The following is a 21,540-nucleotide window of genomic DNA, read 5'->3' on the forward strand; positions in this document are numbered from 1 at the left end:
CAAAATGTGTCTGATGCGGAGTGAGATTTCATTCCAGTATGTCTGGAAGAATTTAAAAGACCACCGCAAGTGGAAGAAGGTTCCTCACTCACCACAGTTCTTCCAACAGGTGTCCAGGCAGCCAAACACTGCATGCAAGTTTGTTGGGGACAGATACAATAGAGTGGATAAATGATACGCATTCTCCGTAAGTCAAGTGCAGATAGAGGTCTTTAACGCTCTCAGCCATATCTTTACCCATGTTTCCTCCAGGATTTCATGGCCCAACTCGCCTTCCCAGAGAGGAATGCAAATGTGTTTAGTTTGGAATTCAAGTCTGTGATAGCTCGTGACTGCCACGTTTTTCCTTTTTGCGGTATTGTGTATGTGAATATGGTTTTGAGTGTAGTTTTTACTCTACTAGCCCCATCACTCACTCCCCATATGCCCGTCTAGAAGAGCAATTGTGTACGTCTGAAGTCGTCATCACTAACTAGATGCCAGTCAGCTTGTAGTTGTAACTCCTACCGAGGACAATGCTCGTCATTGAACTAGAGGTCAGTCAGAAAGGAAGCAAATCCTGGATCTTTGAAGCCTGGTAGAAACTTTGTATTATTAACGATAGGAGTCAGCGGGGAAAGAAACGAGGTGGAGCCTGATTTATGTGTGATTTGCTGCCAGTAATCTAGCAGCACGAGGGTAGCATTAAACCAATGCTGGTTATCAGAACGTGCTCTCTGGAGAAACTGCAGCGGTGTGGAAGAAAATGTTGTTCTACATGAACCCAGCCTCTATCGCTTACGTTTCGGGTCCAATGTAGTGCCGGTTACATCTGAGCGGCCAGGATATAAGATCTAATATTCAGGAATCCAAAGCCACTGCCATCTGTGGTTTTATAAAGAGTTGCCCTACAGACTATCAGGGCACGATTCCTACATACAAAGGATAGGAAATTCTTTTAAATTAAATCCAAAGTCGATTTGGGAAATCAGAAAAGCCTTGGAAGAAAGTTCATTTTTACTGAAGTCACCAAGCCTAGCCAGATGTCTCCAATTTGTCATACCGGTGTAAATATTTGTAGAGAGTGTGCAACAGGAGTGGGACATTACACTGGTATATATGTGCTATAGAGCTCGTGGAATGGTCCCCAATATATTGGATGAAGTCATGTACCCAGGCAAAGCTCTTATGTATGAGAACTGCTCAAGAGTTTGTGTCTGGTGCTATTCCTATTCAATAGGAAGTTATTTAATGAACAGAGAAGACTGAAGCTGCAGCAAATAGCTCCAAGTCCTCTTATAATGCAGGGATGGAAGTTGCAGGTTCAGTGAGGAAGCAAAGTACATTGTCCGCCTATAATGCTAGTTTGAATTCTTAGCTGCCTACCACCAACCCTCTGATATTGGAACTGTTTTCTACTTTTTGGATAAAGGGCTCCATCGTCAGAGCAAATACCAGCGAGAACAAGGGGCATTCTTGTATAGTGCCATTTGTAATGGGCATCAGGAGGAAATCTCTCCATTCACTTTTATTTTAGTTGTGAGTTTTTGAAAGTTGGCTTGGATCAAGTGCTTCATGCTTGAGGTTAGGAAGCACCAGTTGACTATCTGAGGCGTTTCTTGTGTCCAGAGAATAAAGATCATTGGTGTCCTAGTTTTTTTTGGCAGCTTCAATTAGTGCTTAGGCAAACTTAGTGTTGTCCCTGGCATGGCGGTTACGAAGGAACCCCTGCATGTTGTGGTGAAATTAAGCAAGACCATATCCTTTGAAGTCAGTAAACTATTATAGAAGCAAAGAGTTTGACATCAGTATTAAGAAGTGTAATGGGCCTATATCACGGGCATGCTTTCGGGGCTTCGACAGCGAAATAATTTGTGATTCCCACATCATGTCCATGACAATGCCACAGGCGAGGTTGTTACTATAGACTCTGCTAAGAGTGTGGCAAAAGATTTAGAGGAGGAGCCGGGAACCCCTCCCAGCCCGGCACCTTCTGGCCGGGTAGAGTAAATTGCTTCTCTGTCCTATTCTGTAGATATCTTCTCCCCTTAGGGGATGAAATCATCATGTCCTAACGTCAGTGGTATGAGGGCAAATATGTATCTGGAGTGTTTCCTGGGAAGAGGGATTTATAGTAGGCGGTAAAGCATTCTATAATGCTCGCAGTCTCTGAATGCAAAGAGCCTTGCTCGTCATGAATTTTGTGGATGTAATTCCGGGTTTGCTCTTGTTAGATATTGTCGGCTAACAATCTATTTGACTTGTTGCTATTTACATAATATGAGCATTTTAAAATCGGGTAGCTTTTTGCAGCGTTCCACATCAGTAGGTATTCTAGTTTACTGCATACCTTGCACAACTTTGTGTGTGCAGAGTGAGTTGTCTTGTATATGTAAAAACACTCTATTAGTTGCAGTTCCCCCACTAACTGAGACTTCTTTTTTTCGCAGCCTCATAAAAAATTTGTGGCGTGGGCCCCTTATTACTCCTTTACACTCTGGCTCAACTCGCCGTAATGGTTTTCGAGAAAGAAATGTTCAATAGCATCTCTTTTACGATCCTTCACTAGAGGGTCCCCCAATGCCACTTTGTTAATCAGATAGGTTCTACGAAAATGGGGACAGGGTGCTACCGTGTCGAAGCTCAGCCACACTGCAGCAAAGTCATAGAGGGTTTTGAGGCGTATATAGGTTGTGACAATCTGAGGCCGCAGAGCTGTGGAAGTGAGGAATAGTTCACTGCACATGTGAGACCTGTGGACATTAGAGTAGAAAGTAAAATCCATGTCTCCTTGGTGTTGCAAACTCCATATAACCTCTTAATCTAAGTCTGATAGGTGATGAACCCGAGAGGGTGGGGCCTTTGGTTGTGTATGGAATGCAGGGGATCTATCTATCTGAGGGTGGGAGATGGTGTTGAAGTCTCCACTAATTAATATGTGGCCTTTAGCGAACTGTGCTTTCTTGGGTATCATAGCTGCTTCAAACTGTTCCCCCTCGTCATTTGGGGCATATATTGAATAGCTAGTGCAGTGGAGGCCACCCAGACTACCCTGGTATCCCGCATGTCTGCCCTTTCTATCCGAAATTTTTTATTCTAGCTAGAATGACAAGAACTGTCTGAGAAATATGGCAGCCCCTTCAGTTTTTAGGTCTCGCTGGCGTTGCAGCGCGAAGCGCTGCTGCCAACGAGAACTATTGTTGCCGTGATGTCTCTCAAGGGAGACAGACCGGGGCACGCGCAGCGATCGGGGTCTGTGGACGCGCTTCACGCACACGCGCGCGCACACACCCCGCCAATGCCGACCCCCGTCGAAATTGTACGCATTTGCATTTTTCAATGTCGGAACGGCACTGCTGTGCGAATGCCACTGCTGTGCATGTTCCGGAAACTGTTCAGAAGGTGCAGCACTCCCTCTGGGGAGTGCCGTGTGTCTGTTGCTAGTTTTCTAACACCGGAAGTTGCTTCCTGACCAGCGTGGGCAGTAAGTATTACTCTCCCTGCGGGCTTGGAGAAATGCGGGGTGCTGTTTGCATCTGCGAGGTGACGTGCGCTTACTTTTTAGGTGCTAGGATTGTTGGGAGATCGTACACGTTCACTTCAGTGTTGTATTAAAAGAAGGCAGGTGGGACTCTTGTGTGGTTTATTTTTGGCACAGAGCTGGTATGCGGCAGGAGGATCCCAGTCCGTTTTCGGGAGAGATACATGCCTTTGGCTTTATTTTTCCTTTTTTTTTATTGTTTATTTGCATTGTATTCTATCATTTTGGTGGGCTTTCGAAAGCTACAGGTCGGTCCTTAAACTCTTTACTTATTTGTGCCACAGACCGATTAAAACAAAGTCGCAGGTGCGTTCCTGGGACGGACCCGACTTAAAATATGTAATTATCGCATTATTTTCTTTGGAAGTGCTACGCTTCGCAAAACATTACAAAGTTAATTGATGTTTGTGCAAGTATGATTTTATCAAGATCGTTTTGGATATAAATGTTACAATTTAAAAATCGATATGGTAAGTGGCCTCGTCAATGACACTTTTAAAGATGCTTTTAATGTTTTTCCTAGTTTCCGGTTACCTTCCTTCATCTTGGCTCGCAAGTGCCCAACACCAGTGAGTTTTTGCATCGCTGCCACAATTACTCCATCATTCATGTGCAGTTAAGGGTGTTAAAAAAAATAAGTAAACAAGCATTTGCAATGCAATAGGTCTCGCATTTACGGGAGTTTGAGCTATTGGCATTGTAATTGACAATGCGTTTTATTTATGTTTTACAAACAAAAACATAAATAAGAGGCATTGTCATTTACAGTGCCAATAGCTCAAACTTGCGTAATTGCGAGACCTATTGCATTGCAAATGATTGTTGTGTTTGTAACCAAATGGTATTGAGATAGCAACAAGTAGAAGCAAAGTTTAGCCATAACTTTTAGAAGCAGGCAGGTCTTCTGAAGGAGGACTACATCAGCATCTTTGGATTTAAACCATTGCAACATGGCTTTTTGTTTGACTGAGGAATTTAGACTCCGCATGTTCAGGATAACGACGGTTGTGACTGTCTTTGTTAAGACCCATTAGTCCCCTTCAATTGCAAATAAACAAGAGAGCCATCCACCACACCACCTTCACACACATCCCAGTGTGATGCTGTTATTTGAGTTCAATGCATAGCGAGATACCCAATGTGTCACATACAATGGAATACTGTCCAACAAGTAACCATGTGCACAATGGTTGTGCACCAAATGAATAACAATCTAACAGAGAAATAACCATAAACAGAAGAACCATGATCAAATTTGTAGAAAATGTCTTACAAACTTGTCCACGAGCTAGGTACCACCTGCAGGATTTGTGGGGCTAGCTCCAGACCTACAGAGTGAGCTCCCATGTTGCATGGAAGTAAGAATGTGACTGATCCGAAGGGAGAAGCCCCAAACTGCAATGCAGACCAGGGCTGGTGGTGCACCACATAGAAGAGGCGATCAGGACTTCAAAGGTTCTAAGTGCTGTCAGGAGTGAGAAATTAGCGAGCACATTGCTGGTTCAGCAATGCATACAGGGCAGGGCATCTGCCCAGGAGAACCAGGTAATCATCCTCAGTAGCAGTCAGTGTGTCGTCCTTGCTATCTCTTACTGATGTAGGAATTCTTATTCTGGGACAGATGATGGGGTATCACAAATGGCCGTGTCTGTTGCTGCAAATAGTGTCAATCTCGGTCTAAGGCAGGAAACAGGGAAAGAAGATGTGTGATCATAATATCCGACACCTGCTGCAGCCAGGAGTGGCCATGCACACACAAACTTTTGTCATTTGTGGTCAAGATATGGAGGAGTTGATTAGATAGGTTTCTAACTAGTTGGAAGCAGTGGCAGCCCTGTAAGGGTGAGGATTTACTGTGGGCATATGTGACCACATAAATGAAGCACTTTTCCCCTCGAAGGAAGAGGATGCAGAAAATTATCATAGCTGCTATATGATATTGCTTTTCTTCTCAGTTCAAGCTCTCTCCGCATACTTTTGCTCCTTTCTGAGAAAAAGCAGGGATGGCAAAGACAGCAGATAGCTCCAGCCTAGATTCCGCCGAGTAGGATCGCCCTCTCTACATAACATCTGCATTGCCTTCTTCTCACTGTGGATGGTGTTGTTAGAGGGTTGTAGAACATTTAACAACAAACTGATTTTTGAAACTAACAAGTAAATTGTGGAAACAGCAGGACAGGATTAGTTGGGCGGCACATATATCATACTTGCCATCCAAATATACTAGAATTCATTAAAAAAAAAAAAACACCGTCATTGCGAGCTTCTCACCAGAACCTACACTGCAAACCCATAGGCACTTGATATATGAGTGCAGAGAGAAGTGTTACAGTAATTAGAGCGGAGAGAGAGAAAAAGAAGAAAAATGTGACGGTTGTGATATCTGTGATGCTTAAATTAAGCTCAGACATTGGTAATTTTTTACTCTGGCCTACATCCTATAATTTTATCTCACTGTATCACTACAACCATACATATTTCTGTCATGGGTTACCTAAGTGGAACAATCCATCCTGTTCTACCAGGGCACCTCCCGATGTATAAGAACACAGGCAACCCTAGAAATCATGCATCATCAGTGATGTGCAGTTTGAGGCCTATTGCACAGTGAGATAAGGAACCCAGGTACAACCTTCCCCATCCCACGGACAGTTACTTACTGAGAAAAACAAAAAGTGATGGATGGAATACTGGAATTGATTCAAGATGGTACCCAGAGAAAGCAGAAGGCCTGCATACTTTTCAATGCCACTTACGATGACAGTCAGGGCTCTGGAGGCAGAATGAGTATGCAGATGGAGCACAGGAGCAATGCAAAGGAGATACCAGGTGATGGGAGGTCCAGTGAAAGGAGCAAGTGGGTAGGACAAGGTCACTAGCAATAAACCATCATAACCAGTTACACAGCAGAGTTGAATGGGGCGATGTGAAGTATTCAGTGTATTTTTATGTAAGGGCCTGAGCATTTTATCACCCCAGGACAGAGGTGCTGACTGCGGGAGAGTTTATTACATACTGGAAGACCATCTTTGGAACATGAAAGTCAAGAACTGCCTGTATTGCAGGTTGAACCTCCAATCCCTTTCACCACTCCCTTTGGAAAACAGATAGTGAAGGACTTGGTGGCCTGTTGGCAGCAGGGCAGCAATTAATGGCCAGCTAAAGAGAATGGGGACAAGCAGTAAACTGAGAGGAGCCCAACTCACAGTGGGGCAGAACAGACCTGGAGCCCTGAGGGCTGTAAATATCAGCTGTAATGTGGTGGGGTGGACTAAGTACTACATAGCTAACAAATAAGGTGTACACTGAGGATTAGAAGCCCTAATGTGGAATTAACTTGTGTCTAGAAAGCAGAAGCAAAACTCTAGCACAGCTAGAGAATTGGCCCTGCATCAAGACCAAGAAAGTGATAAAGTCAGTGGAAAGTACAATCCACCGCTGAAGTAATATATTTATATTTCTTGGCAATAGAGAGTGAAGACACATATAAGCCTACAATAAGCTGATTTCAGCATGTGCATGAGAAGGGTAAAACCTGAGCTGGAGACTTTCTAGTAGTGGCCCACTGAGCCTAACCCACTGAGGTTTAGGGGATAATCTGCTCACCCTTGATATTAAAATGGTATGAGATACAACATCAGAAATGCTGTAACAGGGAAAACTACACAAATACGCTAGGGCCCCTGGAAAAAGCCAACTCGTCGATCTCAGAGAGCAGCCAACCTCAGTAGACTGTCACATCACCTGAAAGGATTCTGAAAGCCTTAATGAAAGCTACGTGTCACGGGGGGGGGGAGGGGGGGGAGGGAGGAGGTTGGTGAGGTGTCAGTGGGTGTGACATTGTGCCTTCAGGAACTCAGTAACTCAGAGTAATCAAAGAGGAAGGATGGATAGATAGATATCTGAAAAATGTGGTCCAGGAAATTAAAACTAAGATGGGCAATATGTGTAGAATTTTGAAGGTCATGTATGAATAAGTTACTAACTTTAGAGGGCATGCCAAAGAAAGCAGAGGGCAGAAACACAGAACTCCTTCCAAAAATGATTTAGGAAGTTTGCTGTGGATGTGGGACTCTGGGTTCTTTGTAATAGGATGCACTCATAGCACAGGACAAACGGACTGAGACGACAGCCTTTGCCACCACCAAGAGCACTCACCACCAAAAGCCTGAATTACAAAAATAGGGATTTCAATCCACAATCAACGAGGAAATGCAGTTGGATCTATTTCAAACTTCAAGTATGCTTGTGAAAACAGAGTGCATAACATATGTTTCCATATCTGGCAAAACATGTTGGCGACCTTAGAACATATATGTATTTAGTTTTGGGTGTCATATACAAAGGATAGCCGGCTTGGACGAGAAACCTGAATAGGAGTTAAAGCTTAGTTCAGAATAATATTGTTCATGCCCTCCTCCTGGGATCTGGTGATTCCGCCGAGTATGTGTGTCAAGTCAAGTTAAAGCAAGCTTTACTCGGTATATAAAAACAATCATAAAGGCAATAACAATAATACAAAAAGGAAGAAAACACATTACAAGCAAGAGTGGAAACATAGTAAAAATTGGTTAAAAAGTATGTGTCTCATTTGTTAGTCATTAGGTGTGTTGCATATAATTTCTTGTGGGTTGTGGCAGTGTACAAGTACATGTGAGATGTGAATTTTTGTGCCTCGAAGGGTGTCTAAGGGTTTAAAACCAGAGTGGTCTACTGTGATTATGTCATCTGTTCTAAGGAAATGTTAGGAGTAATGTGCCAGCAGTGGATGGTGTTATTGTGCTGGTGGTAGGCAGAGAGAGATGCTTCCTGACCACTGAAGCCTTCTGCTACCAACCTTTGAGGGATTGCCAGAACATTGGAAATTATATTTGGTGCACAGAGGATTTTTCAATAAACCCCTTAAAGACACTGGGCTCCTACTCCATTTGCAATCACACTTCCATTCTCTCATATCTCATTGGAAACAGATACGCCCACAAAAGAGCAACTATTAAATGGCTTTTAAAGTCTGCACTTAAGCACCAAGGATTATGCCCTTATCCTTAAAAAGGTAGTATGCCTGGCTAGGCTTTGTTTTTCCTGTTCAGCGTGAGTTAGCCTGTGCACACGGTTGATGAGGATGGGCTTCAAGTGCTTCAAGATGGCATCAAAAAAATGTTGCACATACTTCTTTACAGCATTCTCTTCAACTCCTTTTGGGACCTGTCCTATTCTGATGCTATTTCTCCTGGACTTGTTTTCCAGGGCCTTTTGTTTCTCCTGCAGTATAAGGTGCCATCCCTCCACAAAGTGAAATAAGTGAGAAGTTGTCAGCTGTTTTCTTAACAGAAAAGGACTCAGTCACACAATTTGGGACATTGCTTGGTTCTTGGAATTACTGTTTTACTTCCTCTTTAACCTAGCTAAATTCTTCTTTCAAGTGGGTAAACAATTGCTTCATAAAGTTTTTGGTGACCAATTCATCTTCCACCAATGGGGAGACATATTTAATCACTACCAAATGATTGGAGCTCTTTGTAATGGCACCCAGCTGTTAGAGAAATTCTTAATATTGTTGTCTCTTTTGCATTTGCTGCAAATGTGACTATGTGTTTTACTTCAGAGTGCATGGCATATCAAAAGGTGACTTTGTGCCTCGGTTCCAAAATTTGCATTTGTGACATTCCGAATTCTCTTTTGTGCTACCAGTGCTGGGCCATCAGCGCTGCCTTCTGCTCTAATTTAGTGATGAATTTCATCACTCTTGTAAGCGGATAGTCACGAAGCTTCGCCTGTCTGTCCTGTTTAGGCTGTATCAAATCACATTGGAAGGAAGCAGTTACTGGTGGATGATAACTTTGATTTACCTGTCAGCTGTACCTCATATTCATCTAAGTGAGGGGAGCTTCCAACTCTGGATTCCAGAGGTCTCAGCTGACTCTTGTTGATGCAACTGGGCAGTAAGTACTAACATAACATATGGTGTATCTGTAAAGCACACGTTCACCCATAGGCATCTTGGCACTGAATAACAGATGTTTATTGTTACCCAACTCAATAGTGCTCTTTTTATCGACCTCAGATGGATGAAAGGCTGAGTGGACCCGCCGGGATCTGAACCTGTGACTATGAGGTCGGACACAGAGACTTGGCTGATACTGGCCCCGTGTGAGCTTGTGAGATTGAGAATAAGGAGTCTGTGATACTGTGCAGCAGACAAAGTCAGTTGTGAATGTACTGTAAGTGATTTCCCCTGAACTTAACTTCACCCATGCAGGACATTGGTCTTTTTAATGACAAATAAGAGTCTATCTAAAATCATAACAATAAAATAACCAATCCCTTTGCAATAAAAAAAAAATGAAAGAAATTTAAAGCTTCATGTTAGGTGTGATGGCCAGATGATTATCAACCAGAATGCATTCTATCAACATACTATGATTCAAGAACGCTACATGTAATCATGTTCCAACTAATATATTGAAATGCATACTTACTATGGCTGTTGGTAAACCAGCATCCACTTTTTCCTTAAAGAATAAAGAAAGGGAATATGTTATTCTACCTGTATATGTAAAAACCTAATGCAATATGCTTTTACTTTACACCAAAAGACCTCATTTGTATCTATTTTACCCTTGTTTGGCTCAGAAGTGATACTATGTAAATAAAAAGAATATTAAACTTCATTGTTAAATGTTGTAGCTCAGCAAACTGGTCTCCTAAATTATCAAATACAAGAACATACCAATGTTACTGATCAGGACATTAGAATCAAGCTAAAATGTTCCCAGCTGCAATAACAATACACTACTTACAAAATGGGCTCCTCTCCTTTTTCAGACATTTTTAGCATGAGGCTATTATCAGCTTTAGTTGTTTACCATAGCTCATGTCATCAATACAAAAATCTAGAACAAAAAGCAGATGTGGCATCCAAATGAGATCTGCCAGTGAAGTAGTCTGGGCTTTAAAATTCTACGAGAAAATATATATGATCGAATGGCAATGTCTCAGACAGTGGATGGAGTATCCGTGCAGGTCACTGAGAGGTGTATGCTATGCAAAAACAGCATTTGTAAACCTAGAAGTATGAAGAATATATGACATCAGGTTGAGCCAGAAGACAGCATACAAAATGAACAGTCATGCCACATCAAAATAAAAAAAGAAATGATAACTCGACAAAGCCCAGTTGGAATTCCAACAGCTCTCCAACAATTCCTGCTTCATGGGGGCTCAATCGGCATCTATACTCAATTTCATTATATTCAATCTATAGAAGGGACTATTTGGATTCCTACTTGCCCAACAAGAAATTGCTATTTATCAATTCATCTATAACATGTAATTATGCCTTAGGAGTTGTTGGCAAATGGCATCTATAAATTCAGAACCTTCCTAGCCACCATTCAATCCAGGATGTCTGCAGTCAATCTGAAACTCAATCCATCAACGTTTCCCCTCGTAGTCAGAGGAATCCTTAAACTCCAAATTCAAGAGTGAATCAACAACAAGAACTTAGATGGTGCCTGCCCTGGTTTGTCATCCTCTACTACATTTCAAAGCTTTTTTATTGGCCTTTCTTTGTTCTTCGAGGACCAGCACACAGACACATTATTTCAACTTTCATCCTGGCACGAATTCAAGCACAAATGAAAAGAACCCATATTAAGACAGCTCTTCATGGTCTGAATAAGACAGAGTATTTGCGATCTTAAACAGCCCAAATGGTTTAAAGAAAAAGTTAGAGCAAGGAGATAAAAAAAAACAATTAATATCTGATTTGACAAACAAATTGCCAAACTCAATGAAGACGAAAATCAGCCAAGAAATTGTAAACCCACGTACAAGTGAAAATTACCAACCACCACAACAGCCTGCAACCACACCGCCTGTGCTGTGTTCAGAGCCAGGACGGGCATTTTTTAGCACGCCATTATTGTTGGCATTCTAGTACTTCTCCCGGCAAGGCATAAAATGAGCCTTGGAGTGCGTCTGCGCCCGTCTGCACCAAGCGCCATGATCCCTGGTCCAATCACCCCCTAATGTACTCTAGCGAACTGCGACTGCAACTCAATACGAGTAAGCGCTCACACTAGAAGGTTTTTACCTTTAGTCATGACCAACACACGTTAGATTGCACACACTGTAACTGGGCTTATAATGTAGAACAAACACTCTTTGATAGGGAGACTGAGGACTGCCTAACCCACCAGCCTTGTGTGGAGGTTAGTTTAAGAATAAATTGTACACCGCTGAACACACGCTCGCTCATTAGGCACAAGATCGAGGTCTGCAACCATCTAGAGATGCACACCCCAGATCTAATGTTTCTCTCTGAAACCTGGACCGACGAAACTGATCTGGCTGATATGCTACCAACTGGCTTTGCTATTTCTAGATTAGACCACATGGGTAGGCGATGGGGCGGTCTTGTAGTGCTCTATCGAGATTGTTTTGAAGTACTATGTGAGCCGGTAAATGTAAAAAACAGCAAAGTAATGATGGTTAGCTGTAAACAAGCTAACAAACCCATTTTAGGGGTCTCTTGATTTATAGGCTTAAAGCTGGCTTAAAGCTGGCTTCTTAGAAGGCCTTAGAGATACTATAGAATCCTGTATGCAGTAAGCTAAGTTCACTATCTCAGGAGATTTTAACTTTCATTTAGGTAACAAAAATAATAAGAGACAGTACAATTTACTGATATTTTGGGTGGATTTGGCTTCTCCCAGAGGGTAAATTCAGACACTTATATTGCTGGGTATATTTGGGGCATCTTCCCTATTAATCTAGCTCTAACAATTGGTGACATTCTACTGATTCCTTGGTTGGACCATAAAGACGTCAATTTTAGCCTGGATGTTGTACCACCCAACAACGCGATCAAGACTGCGGTGGTAGGTAAGAAAAGTCAAGCTTGGAACAAAATAAATAAATCAGATTTAGTAGATGTTTTATATATGTCATGTTCAATTTTTATGAAAGTCTCAAAGGTATCAGCACGACCTACTCTGAATGGCTAAGAGCTGCAGTTACCAAGCTTGCCCCAGCTAAAACAATCAAAAATCATAGTAGGAAACTCTCTACACCCTGGTACTCCTCTCAGCCTAAAAAATTAAAACAAAAATGTAGAAGGCAAATTAATCACAATGAAGAATAGGTTAGATACAACAAATATATTCAAGAGTACAAAAACCTCACTAAACTAGATATTTCCATGATAAAATCTGTCTAGCAATGAACTCTTCTAGAGAAATCTTTTTAAAAGTTCTGATTCTTTGTAATCCTTCTGCAAACTGTACATGGTTCCCTGACAACTATTCTGTGCCAAACTAGCAGAGTTCTCCAAAAATAAAGTGGAGAAGATCCACTGTAAACTAAATATTATAAGCAGCTTACCAACCTCAACTCTGCGTTCTACCAGTGCAACTCCAGTGAACAACATTCTTTGTAACAATTCCCCATATTAGAAAAGAATATCTGAATTCATATGCCAAATTCAATCTGGTGCTCCTCCTGATCCTTGCTCTCCAAAAATCATTCATGAGGTCGTAATAGGGGTGGTACTCCTATCATTACTAAATTATTAAACACCATTATCGATTCTGGAGTTTATCCCATGGAATGGAAGAAAGCATTCATCCTTCCATTGTTGAAGAAACCTACATTAGACCCAAAAGAGGTAAAAAAAAACTATCGCCAAATATCCTGATTACATTTTTCAGCAACAATATTGGAAAAGCATATGAATTTCACACTCTCTAAATTTATTGAGGAGAAAGATATTCCTGATTCAGCACAATTCGGATTCAGGCGAAAATCACAGCACCAAACCCGCTTTGGTTGTGGACAAGGAGGAGCTGAGGAGCATCTTAGACAATGGTGGGAAGGCAGCGATGATCCGGTTGGATCTATTGACTGCCTTTGATTTCATAATTCATAATGTTATGATGGTACTTCTGGCAGATATTGGTGTGGGAGGATCTGCTCTAGAGCGGTTTCATTCCTTCCTCTTGGGTAAAAATCGGACCATTTCCATGGGGGATTTTGTTTCCAAGTCATTCACATTGCTAGGTGGGATCCCTCAGGGCTCTTCATTAAGCCCTATACTTTTTATTATTTAAGTGGTGACCCTAACAAAATGGATCCGCACCTTTGTTTTTATTCCGGTTGCATATGCTGATGACACACAAATTGTCGTGTCCATTGCGAATGATGAGGAAGAGACTGCAGCCCATTTCAATGGCTGTATGGGAGCCATTGAAGATTGGATGAGTAGCAATAGTCTAATGATAAATTTGGCCAAAACTGAAATTCTCTTTATGGGAAAGAGTGTTGAATCTAACAGCTAAGTGTGCACAGGACCCACATCTGGGCATACCCTTCCCACTTGAGACGACTGTAGCAACACAAAAAGATGATGGACCGAAAGCTGAACACTGTCAATTATTCACCCCCAGTACAGAGATCTGGGCCTCAATCCATCGTTTTTTTGCCCACCATGCCGTTCCAGTTTGGACCCAGCCATATGCAAATCATTCTTGACTGGGCGGTTAATGTTTGATTTGTTCCTCATTCCGTCCAAAGTTTGTGTGTCTTTTGCTTTCTCACCACCCAGACATAGTGCCCGGGCTCACTGTGCCACTGGATTCAAGCTAGACTGGCTGATATGGGGTGATACCCCGAAACCGGTCCCATGATGCTTGCGTCTGTTACAGGGAGGACCTGGCTTGCCAGTGAGGGCTGGACTGTTCCCATGAGGAGTAGGGTCAAGACTGATTTGCACATTGCTGGGTCTAAACTTGGGTGGCATGATGAGCAAACGAACAATGGATTTGACCCAGATTTCTTGACTGGGGTGAATGTTTGATATGTTCTGCATTACGTCCATCATTTTGAGTCTTTTCCTTCTGCCCTTGTTAACGGACAGCAAGAGAACCATGGACAAGGTTCCACATTCTCATCATACCAAAGACCTGGGAGGCAAAGCAAAGGTTAAGCAAAACCATGTTATGTTAAATGTATTTATAGAGCGCGCGTCCACCCAGCGGTTTCATGGCGCTATGAAAATGACGTACTAGATCAGGAAGTTACTGGTAGGCTTGAATGAATAGAAATGTTTTGAGAAGGGATCTAAAGTGGAGCAAAGATGTCCACATTTGAGGTGCCAGAAAAGAGAAACTGAGTCCGCCGTGTTTTTCAGGTTAAAACGAAAGGGGGTGAGGAGGTTGGCATGTGACGAGCGAAGTGCGCGAGTAGGAATGTAACGAGAAGTTAAGGAAGAAATAAAAGCCTCACTCACATAATAGTGACATGCTTCATCATAGGCAGTTACTCCACACCCAGAGAAGGTGGTACTCTCTGGGCGGACTCAACCAAAGATATACTGGGAGTTCTTAGATAAATGAACAACTGGTTAGGCAGGGAACCAGATCAAATTAAAAATACCTATGAGTGTACCCTATTTCGAATTGTACCCTCAACCGTGTGGCACACGGTTGAGGGTACAATTGAACAAATTGAGTTCAAAAGAACCCCGATAATAAGTTTTTATTGATATCATGAGTGCCCAGGAATAAAGGATTCGAAATAGGGTACACTCATAGGTATTTTTAATTTGATCTGGTTCCCTGCCTAACCAGTTGTTCATTTATCTAAGAACTCCCAGTATATCTTTGGTTGAGTCCGCCCAGAGAGTACCACCTTCTCTGGGTGTGGAGTAACTGCCTATGATGAAGCATGTCACTATTATGTGAGTGAGGCTTTTACTTCAATATCTTTGATATTCCACCTGTAAAGTAGATAGTTGAACAACATTCTAACACTACTCTGAATCTGGTATTTTGCCAATTCAATAGTGGTTGCTTTTTGTGATAAAAAGTTATTTTGGGAGAACGCAACCACGTTGTTTATTCTCTCACTCTCTGTTTGTGATAAAAAAGGAAGAAATAAAGACAGGCCCCAGACCTGTGAGTGCTTTAAAAATAGTACAGCCCAGTTTAAACAGGCAGCGTTTGGCTACTAGGAGCCAATGAAGATGTTTCAGTAAGGGGCGGACGTGTTGAGTGCGTGGTTGATGAGCAATGAGACGTGCGGCCTGGTTCTGGACCAGCTGAAGGCGATGGAGTTGATAGACAGGAATGCCAACATACAAAGAGTTGGCATAGTCTATCCGGGAAATGACCAAGGCCATGAGAACCACAGTAAGGGCCTCGGTGGTCAAAAATCTTGCGATTTTACGAATTCTGCGGAGGTGGAAAAAGCATGAAGAAGTAACTGCACCGATCTGAGGCTTCATGGACAAGTCATTGCAGATTGTAACTCCAAGGCTTTTGACTGATTTGGAGGGTATGGGAGGGTTTCCTAGCGAAGAGGGCCAAAAATTATTGTTCCAGGGATTAGAGGAGCCGGTCAGCACCAGCTCTGTTTTATCTGGATTGAGCTTAAGATGGCTGGTGTTCATCCAGTCCCTGATAAAGCATAGAGTGGCCTGAAAACTGGAAATAGACGCAGTGGTAGAGTCAATGTTGAATACAAGTTGGAGATCGTCCGCATAGTTGAAGCAGGCTACCTCAAAGTGACAAAGTGAATAGATTAAAGGGACCATGTATAGATTGAATAGTAAGGGAGAGAGAGAAGAGCCCTGTGGTACACCGCAGGTGAGGGTGGTCTTTTTGGCGGAAAAGGAGGCAAGTCGGACGGCCTGCGAGCGGTCCCCCAAAAAAGAGGAGATCCATTTTAGGGCTATGCCCTGAATGCCTGCATCCCTGACACGGTCGATCAAGAGTTTATGATCGACCGTGTCAAAGGCGGCCGAGAGATCCAGAAGGACAAGTGCTTGCGAAAGATTGTTATCAGCCCCCCTGCGGAGCTCGTTCATCACGGCAAGTATGACTAGCTCAGTTGAATGGGCGGGCCTAAAGCCGGCCTGATGGGGGTCGAGAAAAGATGAACGTTCGATAAAAGAGCTGAGACATTGCGTGACATGGGCTTCCAAGATCTTACTCAGGTAGGGAAGGAGGGAAATGGGGCGATAGTTAGTGAAATTGGTGGGATCAGCGTGAGGTTTCTTCAAGATGGGTATGACCTCTGCTACTTTAAAGGAAGCGGGGACAATTCCTGTTTTTAGTGAGTTATTGAGAAGCGCAAGCGGCGGATCGGGGCAGGAAAGAAAGGCTTCTTGAAGGAATAAGGGACCATACACTTCCTTTCTTTAATTTAACAAACTATATACATTGCTGGTTGTTTTCGGATAACCCTGTAAACATTTTAAACATTGGAATATGATTGTTACATCACAAAGTCATTAAATCTCATTGGCGCACCAAGTTTTTTCCATCTCCAGTACATGCAACAGCAGGCCAGGGGCAACGCTGACTACGCTGCAACGTAGGAGGATACTTTCAGAGCAAAACTGGCTGCCTAGACCCAACAAGCCTTGACCTCACTCTACTCACTGCCTATGCAGCGTGGGACTGGTTTGAACAATTTAGTCTCCATTTCAGCCCTGATCAGGTTCAACGCATAGCATAATATTAATACATTATAAAGGCATTAAATCTAATGACCTATCCTGCATTCTTACACCTGTAATACACTCAACAACAGATCTGTGCCCACTCTTCTCATTCCCATAATTTCTACCCTTCATTTCAACACACTCTTCTCCTCCTATTCCATGTCTACTTTCACTATGCAACACACTATTTTTAGACTTCAGTACTAGCCAGTTATAAACAATAAATTAGTTATGGTTATTGAGAGTACTACTGCTCCCTTAACGGGATGAACTGCCCCTAAAAATGCACAGCCAGTTGCTATGACCAAAGGAAAGGAATAGGAGGAGAAAACCTCGATTAGCATTTATGATAAAGCTCTGCACTGACAAACTATATAACAGATTTATCACTGAAGATCATAACCTGTTGCCCAATATTGGAAAACTGGTGCAAATGGCACGAGAGGCAGATAAGTTTACTACAGTCAATCAGTCGTCTGTTTATCACCAGGTCAGGTTACTCCTGTATTTAAAAGCAACTAGACACCCTGTTGTGCGAACTGATATGGGATGGAGGACGCCACAAGGTGTTCCTTGAGGTTGTCTGCTGCACACCTGCTGTAGGGGGCCAAGGAACCCCAGACTTCAAGCTGTACTTTTTGGCCTTGCAGCTCCAGTGCATCACAGTGGCTTGATGGAGACCATTGAGAGGAGATGGAGTTGGTGTGGCAGTCCACACATTTGAGTGCTTTGCTAGCAAAACTGCTCTGCCCGGCAGTGGCAATTCTGAACCCGGGAGGGCTGCCGTCAATGGCACTAAAGATGAATAACAATAGGCCAATCTTGTGCCTTCACCTACCTGCCAACATCCTCGAAAAGATCATGAATCAGGAGATAATAACTTTCGTCGAAACCACTAACAATCTTGACCTGCATGGGATTAGACCCAATCATTGTACAGAGTCACTGAAGAGATCAGAGCCATTGTAGATAGAGGTGGCAATGTGGCCTTGACCCAATTGGATCCGTCGGCTGCATTTGACAGAGTTGACCATTCTCATTTGGTCAACCGTATTGAAAAGATTTGCATTAAAGGCACAGCCCTAAAATTGACCAGGTCCAATAGAGAACAAGCCGTGGCCTTACAGGACTTCACTTCTGCCCCCTTAACAAGGATCCTTGAGGGACCACGCAAGGAAGAGTAAAGCCCAACCCTGTTTAATGTATACATCACTCCTCATATCGAATTTATTCAATCATGCAGGTTTTCAGTATTCTCGTATGCCAACGACACCCAAATATCTGTTTGGGTTTTATCACTTACTAAATGCAGAAGAGTTGATTAAAGCAAAATTTAGAAAATAAACAAGCTGCTGATGTTTCACGATGACACCTTCTACTGAGCATCACTTTGTGGCCACAAATCTTGGGCCCCCTTCCACTGCCAGTCCAGAATGCAAGACATTTGGGGGTCATCCTTGATACCAAATAAGCTTTCATGGACCACACTAAACATGTAACATCCTCTTGTTTTCTTGCCTTAAGAGTATAAAAAAAATATTCTTCCCTTCCTTCCGATTAAGTAGAGAAAAAGAGTCATTATAGCTTTAGTAACTGCAAAACTAGACTACTGCAATGCTTTATATGTAGTCTCTCAAAATCGCATTCTAAACAAACTGCAGATGCTTCAAGATGCGGCAGCCTGTTCAGCTTCCCAAGCTATCAAGAAATTGCACTGGCTTCCAATTAGGGCACAAATTAAGTTCAATTAAGTTCAAAGCCCTGTGCTAGGCTCATAAGGCCTTGCATCAGATACGCCCTCTCTTTCTTCAAGATATTTTTAAATGCTACTCTCCTAAGCATAATCTACGATCTAGCGCTGCCTGGCAGGTGATCATTCCTAGAGTTAAAAAAGCACTTTGCGAAGGAAGGAATTTCTCCTACTGCACATCCAAATAGTGGAACTCATTGCCCGACCATCTTTGACCTCAGCCTAATCTCATCAAATATAGGAAACATTTCAAAACTTGGCTTTTTTGCTCCTCTATTTAAGATCCCCCTTTAGCCTTCTCATTGTTTCGGTCATAACTGACAACAGCACCAAGACACTGATTGGCATTCACGCACATTAAAAAACTATTAACATAACGTAACTAAAGTGCTGTAGACAATGCGTGTTGAGAACCATGCGGATGACACTATATCCACCAGCATTGACGCTGGTCGGTCTCCCACACGGCGACCTGTCTATTTTTACAGCTAGCTAGCTGTTTGTTGGGACAAATGCCAGACTGGTGACAGTGGGAGACAGCTACCAGCAGGAAGCATTACTCTTGCTGGAGGACCTGGTGGACCAATATGACCTGCCCCCAGGACAATTCCTTGTCTACAAGGCACTGATTCAGACATTCCAGAACCTATGGGCCAGAGGACGAGTTGAGCCAATAACCCACACAAAGTTGCAGTTATTTGTGTCCCTAGGTACCGCTAGACATTTAGTGACATGGCTTTACCACTCTCTTTCCGAGATGATTCGAAAACCCCTGTCTGCGCTACAAGGGCGTTTGGGGAGATTCTGGAGCAAGAAATTACAGATTTGGAGTGGCGCAAGATATTAGCGTATCCTAAAAAAGATCTCCAGAAACACAAGGTTGAAATATACCCAATTTAACTATGTCCACATGACATATATAATACGACATAGAATTCAGGTAGTCTATGGGGAAGAGTTGCAATTTTGACCGATGTGTAGACACTTGGATGCAGACTTTGTCCGTATGGCCTGGTATTGCCCCCAATTACGCACATTTTGGGACTCAGTGATCGAAGCCCTGAAAGCCGCGCTGGGAAGCTACTTTCCCTGCTCCTTGGTGGCCATTATACTGGGGTTTTTCCCAAGACTGCATACATGAAAAGTGGCCACTAGATATGTGGATCTGACTCTGGTGTTGGGCTAACGACGAATGGCGATGGCCAGGAAATATGCCACATGACCGGTGGTTGGAACCTGGAGGGTGGATTTGACCCAGTGGGTGAGAGCCAAGGAGAGAGCCCTGTTCAGGGATGATGCTAGAGGGGTATGGAGATGCCAGATTGCTGGGCTTTGGACTGAGGTTTTGTAGGCCTGGGGACATTGAGAGGCAGGGTAAGGAAGCACGTTGAGGGCCAGGCAGACCCGACCAAGGGGAGTAGGGCAACCCCCCCCAAGGGAACCACCTGAAAAAGATGATGCACATTGAACTGGAGGACACACTATCCAGCAAAGTCATGACCTCCAGTGTTGTCAGAAGGTTGGGGCTGGACCCCCCTCTCCATGTGTCGTTGCTGACGTTTGGTTCCTAATGATGAGGGCCCCCACCGGCAGCCCCAATGGGGCTACCTAGCCACTATCACCCCTGTAACTCTTATTTGTGAATAGGCCTTACCTGAAATAACACATTGGAGCAATCATTGTCCTGAGTTGGTTAACGCTGTGCTTTTTGGTTTGTTTTCTTTCTCTCCCTTTTCGTCTTTCGGTTATTGTGATGGATATTTCTTAGATGTTGCAATTCTCCTTTTGTCTTTTTATTAAGACACCTTTTGTCTAGATTGAAGGTCCAGTCCTGACAGCAATACGTTTTTTAGGTTTTATGTTACTTTTCTTTCAGATATTGAGAAAGAAGGAAGGGTCGTCAGCATTTGCACCACAGGTGGCTACCATGATCATTGCTTGTGTGTATAGTTTGCCTGCCAAAATGACATATCTACCATCTTTATCAATGAGGGAGTGCGTAGTGCACCATGCCAGCCCTTTCTTCAGTAGTATTGAGACGCCACGGGCATAATTTGAGTAGACTGAGTAGAATTCGCCGCACCATCGAGCCCGGAGTTGAGCCGTATTACTGGTAGAGAGGTGCGTCTCCTGTAGAAAGCACACATCTGTGCCACGACGAGAGAGATATGCATGTACCTGGCAGGATTTGCGTAGACCTTTAAGACGCCTTACGTTCCATGTTAAGTATGTTATGTTTTCCATGCCGTCAGATGGCGAGCGCGTATGTCACACTGTGTCGTATTGCCTGCCATTTGTAGCTGTGTGTATAGTTGTTCCTAAATGAAAGTGTTTGTGTTGTCTAACTGTATGTATACAGCATAGGAACGAAAACTGAATAAACTGAACAAAAAAAGGAAAAATAAACCAATGTTAAATGGTAGCGGCAGTTTTAGTCGATAACCTTTCAAGTATTTGCCCGGCGGTAATCGCCTCTCATACCACTCGATAATTTACCAATAAAAGAGGCAGGCGCCGGAGACTGGAAGGCAGGAAACAAAGTTTTATTCCGTCGGAGCAGAACACATCAGATCTGACAGCAAGGTATCGTCACGAGGTGCTCTAACTGCATCTCTGAGACCTGGTCTCTTATATACTGGTTTATTGCTTTATTATACATAGTATATTCTTGAGATTCCCTTGATGCCTGAAAGAACATCCCCTGAAGCCCCCGGCTCAGATCTGATCCCACACATGGTTACAGTAGAGGTTCCCACCCTACCCGCA

At 43.1% G+C, this 21,540-nt stretch overlaps 1 protein-coding gene across 1 annotated transcript in view; it reads right to left on the reverse strand.

The window, feature by feature from the left end:
- VPS8 (VPS8 subunit of CORVET complex) overlaps positions 1 to 21,540 on the reverse strand; it is a 1,789,524-nt gene that overhangs the window by 1,578,662 nt on the left and 189,322 nt on the right. Inside the window, exon 5 of the mRNA XM_085648738.1 lies at positions 10,000 to 10,032. Within this exon, the coding sequence (XP_085504864.1) occupies positions 10,000 to 10,032 (33 nt within the window). The remainder of the gene's footprint in view (positions 1 to 9,999; positions 10,033 to 21,540) is intronic.

Source organism: Triturus cristatus, chromosome 3_2 (genome assembly GCF_964204655.1).
Source record: "Triturus cristatus chromosome 3_2, aTriCri1.1, whole genome shotgun sequence".
NCBI classification, from domain to species: domain Eukaryota; kingdom Metazoa; phylum Chordata; class Amphibia; order Caudata; family Salamandridae; genus Triturus; species Triturus cristatus.